The sequence below is a fragment of the Narcine bancroftii genome, chromosome 7 (assembly GCF_036971445.1).
Source record: "Narcine bancroftii isolate sNarBan1 chromosome 7, sNarBan1.hap1, whole genome shotgun sequence".
In the NCBI taxonomy this organism is placed as follows: Eukaryota; Metazoa; Chordata; class Chondrichthyes; order Torpediniformes; family Narcinidae; genus Narcine; species Narcine bancroftii.
This window is the reverse complement of record NC_091475.1, coordinates 155,648,400-155,659,341: the sequence shown is the minus strand read 5'-3', so window position 1 is coordinate 155,659,341 and position 10,942 is coordinate 155,648,400. Positions and strand designations below refer to the sequence as shown.

The 10,942-nt window shown below is 39.8% G+C and overlaps 1 protein-coding gene across 3 annotated transcripts in view; it reads left to right on the top strand.

The window, feature by feature from the left end:
- Positions 1–324: 324 nt before the first annotated feature.
- The window catches only part of hikeshi (heat shock protein nuclear import factor hikeshi), a 57,512-nt gene continuing 46,894 nt past the window's right edge, over positions 325–10,942 (top strand). For all 3 annotated transcript variants that reach the window (XR_011342118.1, XM_069890907.1, XM_069890909.1), the window contains exon 1: positions 325–463. Coding sequence is in view for 2 of the 3 variants with exons in the window: in XM_069890907.1 (XP_069747008.1) it covers positions 434–463 (30 nt within the window). In the remaining variant the exon portion in view is untranslated. The remainder of the gene's footprint in view (positions 464–10,942) is intronic.

Genomic DNA, 10,942 nt, shown 5'->3' with positions numbered 1-10,942 from the left:
AAATTGCAATTTAATTCATCTTGCTCGGAATGAAAGATTGCAGAGAGCCCCCATCATTCACGTTGCCCTGGAGAAACGCCACCTCTGGAGCCCAACTTAACAAAACAATCGGTGATATTCCTTGACGGCGTCAGAAGCCGGTAATAAAAATAACCCGCAGAAGAAATCAGACCTCAATCAAATGATTTGCCAAAAAAAAATAATTTGCAGGGAAGCGTTTCCAGTGGCTCATCATCGGGGACGTGATTTCAATGGGAATGGCGGCCCGCCGAGCGTTTCCGGTGTGAAAGGTCGGAGGGCGGCGGCGGCGCTGCTGCGGGTTCGAGAAGCTTCCTTCCGTGGGCGAGGGGAGGCGGAGTGGAGTACTAACATGTCAGAGGTTGCTTGGAGTTGGGTTCGAGGCACATAGGGACGGCGTATTTGCTGAGACAAAATGTTCGGATGCCTGGTTGCCGGTCGATTGGTAAGTTTATTTTGGGGTTGCACCTGGCAAAGCCGATGATTTGGAGTGGAAAGCAACCCCATAGTTGACGTTAAAGTAATAACGAGAGGAACGAAGGGTTGTTTTATAAAGAAGTTGATACCCTTGCCATATTTTGGGAATGCAGTGCCTTGTGTGGTGTGGGACCTTACCCTCACCAGCAGGTTGAAGGGGGCAGGTGTGAATGGGTCTGTCAGGCTGACGCCTCCAAACCAGGACTTCATCCTCTTAATTAACCTTAACCTCTCAAAACACTTCACGAGTGATAGCAACGCAGAGAACCACAGATAGTAAATGTAGCACAGAAGACTATAAATATTTAGAAAACAGTTTCAGAGAGCAAACGGAAAAGAAGGGAAACATTTAGGAATGATATCTGGCAGCTGTTTAGGTGCAGCTGAAAGCGTGGGCACCATGGGTAAACTTTTTAAGATCGGGGAGCTGATTTGTGACAGGATTTCTAGAATGGTGTATTTAATCAATGTAAGTGAGGATGAGGGAAACAGGCAATATAATTACGAAGGTTGAATGAGAGAGGACTCACGAGTGCTTTGAAAGTCGAGAAGTATGGATGGGTTTCTGAAATGCAAGCAGAAATAACTGATTTTCCATGTTGATGCCATATAAGGTTAGTCAGCATGGATTTAGGGTGGTAGGTCATGTTTAACAAATCTTATAGATTTTTTTTGAGGAAGTTACCAAGAAAGGCTATCGATGTTGTCTACATGGACTTTGACAAGGTCCCACTTAGCTTGGAACATTCAGACACCAGATATCCATGGAGAGGTTGTAAACTGGATTTGAAATTGGTTGAATGGGAGAAGACAGAGTGGTAGTGGAAAATTGCTTCTCAGATTGGAGGCCTGTGATGAGCAGTGTGCCTCAGAGACCGGTGCTGGAACCATTGTTGTTTGTTGTCCCTATCAATAATCTGGATGGTAATATGGTAAATTGTAACAGCGAGTTTGCTGATAAACACTAAGATTGGAGGCATTGTGAACAGTGCGGAAGGCTTGTAGAGGATCTGGACCAGCTGGGAAAATGGATTAGAGAATGGCAGATGGAATTTAATGCAGACAAGTGTTGAGGTATTGCATTTTGGAAGGACAAACCAAGGTAGGACCTACACAGTAAATGGTAGGGCATTGAGGAGTGCAGAGGAACAAAGGGATTTGGGAATAAGGATGCATAATTCCATGAAAGTGGTGTTACAGGTAGACAGGGTGGTAAAAAGATTTTTGGCATTTTGGCCTTCATTGATTTATGTTTTATGAAGTATTGAGTATAGGAGTTGGAGTGTTATGGTGAGGTTAAATAAGAATTGGCGAGGCCAAATTTGGAGTATGTGTGCAGTTCTGATTGCCGAACTGCAGGAAGGATATCAGTAAGATTGAAAGAATGAAAAGAAGATTCCTAGGATGTTGCCAGGTTTTCAGGAGCTGAGTTTCAGGGAAAGATTAAACAGGTTAGGACTTTATTCCTTAGAGCATAGAGGAATGAGAGGAGATTTGATAGATTTACAAAATTATGAGGGGTATAGACAGAGTAAATGTGAGTAGGCTCTTTCCACTTAGATGAGGAGAGAAATGCAAGAGGGCATGGCTTTAGGGTGAAAGGTGAACCTCTTCACTCAGAGTGGTGGGAGTGTGGAAAGAGCTGCCTTCTGACATGGTAAATGTGGGTTCAATCTGAAGTTTTAAGAATAAATTGGATAGATACATGGATGGGAGAGGTTTGGAGAGGTTTGGAGAGTTACGGACTGGGTACAGGTCAATAGGACGAGTGGAATAATGTTTCGGCACAGACTAGAATGGCCTGTTTTCTGTGTTGTGTTCTATAGTTCTATGTGGTTGGAACCTCATTTCTGGGCCAAAGAGGGATAGATAGGATATTCAGGAAATTCAATTTATGAAAAGCATCAAGAGGCTTTAATTCACTGTTTACTTGGAACAAGAGTTCTGCACAGTTTGATAAAACTGACACAGTGAGGTAGGGGTGATGTTGAGGCAGATGTGGATATCCAAGTAACAATCACATAGCACAGTAAAGGCCCTTTGGTCCTCAATGTTGTGCTGACTGTATGTACCTATCCCCTAAAAAAAACTAAACCCTTCCTAACTCCTAACCCTCCTTTTTTTCTTTAATCCATATTCCTGTCTTGGAGTCTGTTGTTTGTCCCTATTGTTTCAGCCTCCACCACCACCCCTGGCAATGTATTCCAGGTACCCAGAACTCTCTATGCAAAAAAAAAAACTCGCCCTTGATGTCTCTGCTAAGCTTTCCTCCCTTCACTTGAACAAATGTCCTCTAGTTTTTCTCTGGCTAGCCCCCACCCTGGGAAAAGGGTGCTGGCCGTCTACCATATCTATGCCTCTCATAATCTTGTCCATTAAATCACTGCTCATCCTTCTTCATTCAAAAGAGAAAAGCCCTAGCCCTGTTAACCTTGCCTCATAAAGCATATTTTCTAATCCAGGCAACATCCACTAAATCTCCTCTGCACCCTCTACATAGCTTCTACATCCTTCCTATAATGAGGTTACTAGAGCTGAACACAATATTCTAAGTAAAACAAAAAATCTGTAGACACTGTGGTTGAAGTGAAAACACAATACTGGAGAAACTCAGCAGGTCAAACTGTACTTTTTATAGGAAAGATAAAGATACATCATCAACGTTTCGGGCTTGAGCCCTTCATGATGTGTGATTTCACCAGAGATTTATAGAGCTGAAGCATTACCTCACGACTCCTGAACTCAGTCCCCCAACTAATGAATCCCAGCATACCATAAGCCTTTTTAACAATCCTATTAACCTGCGCAGCAACCTTGAGAGATCTATAGATTGGACCCTAGTGTACCTCTGTTCATGCATGTACTCTGCCTTCATGTTTGATCTTCCAAAATGCATCACCTCACACTTATACAGATTGAACTCATCTATCACTCTTCCACCATCTCTGCATCCTATCTACCTACATCATGTTGTGTTGTAGCCTATAACAACTTCCAACACTCCATAAATCTTCCAACCTTCATAACTCCCCCAAGCTTCGTATCATCCGTAAACTTACTGACCCATCTCTACTTCTTCATCCAGGTCATTTATAAGAATCACAAAGCAGTAGGAGTCCCAGAACAGATTCCTGTGGAACTCCAATGGTCACTGACCTCCAGGCAGAATACTATACTTCCCATCTACTAATCTTTCTGCAGCCAAGCCATTTCTCAGTCTACATAGCCAAGGTTTCATGGATCCCATGCCTCATGTCTTTCTGAATGAGTCTCCCATGGGGAACCTTTTCAACTACCTTACTAAAATCCAAGTATTACCACATCTCGGTAGTGGTTTGAATAAAAAGGGGTGATAAGTCAGCATACAGAAGGGAGATTGAAAACTTGCTGAATGGTGCACCAACAAAAACCTTGCACTCAATATCACCAGAATCAAGGAGCTGGGATCAGAGGGTGAGCAAATTTAATTCTTGGGAGTCACTATCTCGGAAGATCTGTTTGGACGAAACAAACAAATGGCATTGTGAAGAAAGCACATAAGTGCCTCTACTTCCTCAAAAATTTGCAGAGATTTGGTATGACATTGGAAACCCTGATAAATTTCAGTAGATGTGTGGTGGAAAGTATGGTGACTGACAGCATCATGGTCTTGTCTAGGGACACCAATGCCCCTGAACTTTAAGCTCTGCAAAAGGTAGTAGACGCAACCCAGGACACCATGGGTAAAACTCTCCCCAATGTCGCAGCACACGCTCTGTTCTTGCTGCTATCATCAGGAAAGAGGTAAAGGTGCCTCTCCATTATCAGACTCCTGTGACAGAGTATATATGTTTTTGGGAGATAAATTGGAAAAAGTTTGTTCGAATAGGTCACATACAAACACTTTAAAACAGATCTTATTTGAAATACTGGAGCTCTGCTAATGCTAGACATAGTGGCTTCTTTAAGATTTTGCAAGAGTTTTGAAGAGTGCTCAAGAGACCTCAGTAATGGATTGTAGTTTTTCAAAGGCAACAGATGAATGAGAATGCTGGAGCTGCAGACTGTCTAGAAGGAGAACTTGATGTTGTAAGAGGATCTTGCAAGCAGAGAGAGTCAAATAGGCTTTTTCCTGAATGTGTGTGAGAGACACACACACACACACACACACACACACACACACACACACACACACACACACACATATCACTTGGAGAGGGTTACACCCAACAAGAGAGCAGCTGGAACTGGAACAGGACAAGTTGGCAAGAAATCCAGTTTGGAAAATTGCCTAGTCAAAGCCCTTGTGGTTCATGCAAGAGAAGAGGACTGGCTGTCTAATGTTTCACTTGGAATAAAAGAAACAAAAAGGAACTCTGTGGTGACCTGAAAGAAAGAGGTTATCATCTGGAGAACCCTGAAAGGGGCATGTTTCGTCAGCAAGACACTGAGGTGACTGATGGAAGTACATCAGTTGTGGATGTCCTGGACCAACAATCTCTCTCTGAAAACTGACAAGAACCTTCCTGAGCAGTAACCATTTACCTTTTGAGCACCAAAGCCTGGTGAACTTTGTACATGTTAAATTCTGTGCACAGTGTAAGAATTGCCTGCAACCAGTGAACTTGGAGGAATGAGAAGTGAGATTGGACTGTGAACCAAAGTACTTTTCTGAAGTTACACACATTACTTACACGTGCGCTTAGAATTAGAAGGGGGTTAAGTTAAGTTAATAATGATAAGTTAAAGTTTGATTCTATTTTCATGTTTAAAGATAATTAAAAGCAACTTTAGTTTAAGTAACCATTTGTCTTGGTTAATATCTATTGCTGCTAGGTTTTGGAGTCCTCTGGGCTCGTAACACTCCTCAATAACAAATTCACTCAGGGACTTATTTAAGGACTTTTACACTATTGATTTTGTTTCTCTCTCTTATTGAACAGTAAGTTTGTTTACATGTGTACATTGAGTCAGTTTTTTTGCGCTATCAATAAGTAGTAATTCTACCTTGCCCATGGGAAAAAGAATCTCAGGGTTTTATGTGATGTCAAGTATGTACTCTGACAATAAAAAAATGAAATCTCCTGCCCTACCTCCATCAACATCTTTTGTTACCTCCTCAAAAAACTCAATTGGACTCATGTGACACTACTTTCCTCTCACAAAGCCATGCTGACTATTGCTGAGAGGAATGTATTTCTTTAAATGCTCATAAATCCTGTCCTTAATAATCTTCAACAGTTTGTCCACTGATGTTAGACACACTGGTCTATAATTTCCAGGATTCTCCTTTTTGTTTTTTTGTAAACTTTATTTAAAATTTTATGACATGAATAAAATAAAAATTACATTTAAAGAAATAATAAAAAATAAGATAATAAAAATTAGAATACTACATCATTAAACTACACAAATTAACCCCCCCAATAATTATAACACATTAATCGTCTAATTTAAAATTAGTCCAACCCTCCCCCCAATATAAAGAGTGAAGAATTAATTAACAATGTTGTAAATAAAATAGAAAAAACCCCACTTACAAAAAAAAGGATAAACTTAACAACGACAAAAAAATTACTAACAACAAAAAAAATATCAATACTAAAATAATACCCTTAAACATATATTTAAATCAAACATAATACATGTATTTAACAAATGAAATCCACTTTAAAACTAAGTTCAAATATTAAAATCATATATCAACCACATATCTGTTATACAAAAAATCATAATTAATAATACATAAATACAGAATTTTTATTAATACCAGGTTTCCTTTATAATTCATCGAGAGAACAAAAACATCCCTTAGAAAAACAATCAGATAAACTTTTTATTCCCTTCCCCTCCCCTTATATTTAAAAAAAAGAAAAAAAAGTTCAAACTCTTATAAAATTCTCCATATTTTTCATTTATAACATCTTCAAAATTTTCTATCAAAATTAACTTAATTTTATTAAACTCTTTTCCCTCAATGTATTTGTACTTGATTTTCTTCTTTTTCTTCTTATCACCTTTCCCCTCATCTTCCTCTTCATCTAATTCAACATCCTCAATTTTTGACTTATTATCTTCTGTGACATCATCCTCTTAAAATAGAGAGAAAAAAGAGAAAAAAAAAACCCCAAAAAAAAGAAAAAAAAGGAGAGAAAAAAAACCTCCTAATTCCCTCTCAATTACAATCAGAAAACAAAAAGAGTTAAAAAAATTATTTATTTAAAAAAAAATAATTAAAAAAAACTTCACTTCTTAACCCAAAAATTAAAAAGAAAAAAAAACAGGTCGGAGGTCACGACTACCTCCTCCTGTTTAAACTGCCCAAAGCGGTAACTCCCCCAAAATATTGGGTGTGAGATAACTCACAGGTAGCTGATGACTTCTAGAAACTAGTGCCCACCCAGTTCCCTCTCCCAACTCCCATTTCATTAAACTATAATCATTATTTAAACTATTTAAACTCTTCTCAAAAAAAAAGATAAAAGATTTATTTTCTTTATATCAACGTTACCACTTCGGTCACCATTGCTTCCATTTCTTTTAAAAAAACTGGATCCCACCTTACATCTCTACTCTCTTTGGAGACCTTAAAGGACTACATCGTTCCTGAAACTGCATGATTGGTAGAGACTGAGCAAAGTCCATAACCTCTTTAGGATTGTCAAAGAACTTTGGCTGATTTCCATCCTGAAAAATCTTCAGTACCGCAGGATACCTGAATGTTGCCTTATGTCTTTTTTTCCACAACCGTTCTTTCACAGAATTAAATTCGCGTCGTTGAAACATAATTTCTTGACTCAAATCTTGATAGAAGAAAACAGGATTATTCTGAACCATCAAAGGAGATGTATTTTGCTGGGCATTTCTAATAGCCGTACGTAAAATTGTCTCTCTGTCACAATAGTTTAAACAACGGATCAGAACAGGTCTTGGATTCTGTCCTGAAAAAGATTTTCTTCTTAAAAATCTATGAGCACATTCCAGTATTAAACCTTCAGGGAATTTATCCTGTCCTAACACTCGTGGAATCCATTCAGTAAAAAATTTTCTTGGATCTGGTCCTTCTATGCCTTCTGGCAAACCAACAATTTTCACGTTGTTCCGTCTAGATTGATTCTCCAAATAATCAACCTTTTTTGCTAAATTTTTATTTTGGATCTGCAATGTTTCAATTATTCTATTTTCATCTTGCAGTTGATCCTGTACATCAACAAAACCTTGATCACACATTTCAAATCTTTCAATGGTTTCAAGCTTAAAAGCTCCATTAATGGCTTCCGCCATCGCATTAATCTTGGAAATAAACGGGTTCACAAAATTAGCTAAGTGACTCAATACAGAATATATCTTATCTTCAAGATCCTTAACAAACATTTCAACAGAAGTAGATTCAGGCATAATGGGGTCTTGCTGTTCCTTAGAGACCACGGGATCTTCTGTCTCTTCCCTTAATTTAGTATCTTTTCTAGCAGTTTGACTTCGTATAAAAATCCCTCTCAAAGTCCCCCCAGCAATGCCAGGAGACTGAAGATCAGGGTTATTTTTAAGCCAAATCTCTTTAATCATCTTCACTGAATCGATGTCTGGAAAAACCGTTGTAATTGAAGATGCATTTTGCAGCGCCACCACTGTAGCAGTCGAATGACAGCTCTTTAACTCTCCAGCTGGTGGCACCCCAGCTGATTCAACTGTCAAAATCTCAGTAACAGCATTCACAGTGGCCGTTGTGTGAAATACTGGCACCCGGCCAGCTCTTTGTTCTGAAAGCTGCTGAGTGCGACCTTCAAAGAGCCTTACTGGTATAAAACGGAGTTTCAGTGCTGAATTCTGTACGTCTTCTTCTGGATCCATTCTACGCTGAGTCCTGGCTTCTTGTAAACAAGTAGGCTCAGACAATTTCGGAAAATGTAGTTTTTTTAACAGTCTGTTGATGTTTTACCTTTTTTTGCATATAAACCATTAGGCACTAATCCAACACCTCTTATTATTTATAAACTTTTAAAAGAACTTTAACGGGCACTTAAAGACAAAACAATAAATCAGAGTCAGGAGAGGTCTGGAAGGCACGTCTGTTCCCTACGCCATCTTGCCACGCCCCCCCCTCCCCCCCCCCAGGATTCTTCTTTTTGTTTTTTAAACAAGGGTGCTACATTTGCCATTCTCCTATTCTTCGGCACCTCTCCTGTGGCCAAGGAGTATGGCAAGATCATTGCCAATGGCCCAGCAATTTCTTCCTTCCCTTCCTGTAACAACTTGGGGTCTGTCCATAGCAACATGGAGTATATATGACCTTCATAACATGTGTTCCAAGTGCTCTGAGTGATGTTTCTCTTCTGACGCATGCTGTCTAAAACCCAGTGCAGTACGATAGTCTGAGCAAATAAGATTGAAGGATTTTTCCTCACTTTAATATTCCATGCCCTTTTATAAAAGGGCTTCATTTTATTACAAAGTTCACATTTATTGTCAGAGTACATGCATGACATCACATACTACCCTGAGAATTACCACTTATTGGCTGGACATGGCCAGAATTAACACATACCTAATAAAGGACTGGACCCACTGCAATTTGCCTTTCATCACAAACACTCCACAGCAATATCGCTGGCTTTCCACTCAGCTCTGAATCACCACGAAAACAGCAACTCATACATATGGCAGCTCTTTATAGATTACAGTTCAGCCTTCAACACCATTATTCCCTCAGCGCTGATCAAGAAGCTCCACTCCCTAGGCCTCTGCACCCCCTTCTGCAACTGGATTCTTGACTTCCTCATCGAAAGACCACAGTAAGTACGAACTGGTTAAAAAAGTCTCCTCCTTATTAATTATCAACGCAGGTACATTTCAAGGATGCATGCTTATCCCATTGCTCTACTCACTATTCACCCATGCCTGTGTGGCAAGGCACAATTCCAATGCTATCTACAAATTTGCTGATGACCCACAGTTGTCAGCAGAATCACAAATGACTGAGGAAGTGTGCAGGAGAAAGATAGATCAGCTCAGTCTTGCCAACAACCTTGCGCTCAATGTTACAAAAAACTCTCAGAACAAGAAAAACTCTAGAAGGTTGTTAACTCAGCCTGCAACCTGCAACATCACAGACACCAGACTTCAGTCCATCAAGGACACCTACAAGAGACAGTGTCGTAAGAAAGCTGCCTTTTCCTCAAGAACCTCCGCCAGGCCATGCCTGGTACAGGAGCCTGAAGATGAGCATTGAGTGGCACAAGGTCAGCTTCTTCCCCGCTGCCATCAGATGCCTGAGCAATGATCAATGAACCAAAGACAATGCCTTACTTTGGCTTTTCATGCAGTATTTTTATTTATTGTTGTAAGGTGGTTTAGATGAATGTGATGCTGCTGAAAAACAAGAAATTTCGTGACTTGTTCATGACAATAAATTCTGATTTTGAAAAAAATTATTCAATAAGACATGTAAGCATGTAAACAAAGTGTATGCAAACTGACTGCAATGCAGAGAGAGAAAAAAAATAAAGTGTGCAAGTTAGAGTCCTTAAATGAGACTCTGAATTTGTTGCTGAGGTGAGAAGTGTGACTGTGGAGGGGTAGCTGCTGTTCCTGAACCTGGCGGTGTGAGTCATGTGGCACTTTTTCCTCGTTCTTCATGGTAGCAGCAAGAACAGCATGTGTTGGGAGATGCGTATCTTGATGATTGCTGCTGCTTTCCGACAGCTGTGCACCCTATGGAGGTTCTTGATGGTGGAGATGGTTTGCCTGCTCTGTCCACTATCTTTTGGAGGGCTTTCCACTGAGGAGTGTTGGTGTCCTCATACCAGAGAATGATGCAGCCAGTCAGCACACTTTCCACCATATATCTGTAGAAATTTTTCCAGGATTTCTGATATCATACCAAACCTCTACAAACTCCTGAGGGAACAGAGGCAATGACGTGCTCTCTTCACCATGCCATTAGTATGTTAGGTCCAGGAAAGATCCTCTGAGTAGGTGACTTGCAAGAACTTAACATTTGCTCACCCTCTCCACCTCTGATCCCCCACTGTTCACTGGATAGTACACCTCTTGATTTCCCTTCCTGAAGATAATAATCAGTACTTATTTTATCAATTTTTATACAGGATATTTAAGCATTCTTGTTTAAAAATACTACATCCATTGTTGAATCCAAGCTAGACAACCTCATACATTATCATATAGAAATTCTTTTGTCACAGTTTTGCACAAATCTGCCATTGTGTTTTTTTTTCAAAAAACTTGTTGCTTCAACCTATTGATTTTACTAAGCCATATTGTGTGGTAATTGAAAACATGGATGGACCACTTAATCCAGGTCAACTACACATTATGTTAAACTCTCTCAAGAAAGTTTAAAGGTAACACTGAGGGGGAGGTAGGAGTCCAGGTCAGTTGAAAGGGAACTGGTTTTGCTGAGGTCCTGGTCATCTTCAGTGGAGTTGGGGAGAGTGAATTGAGGTCCTAC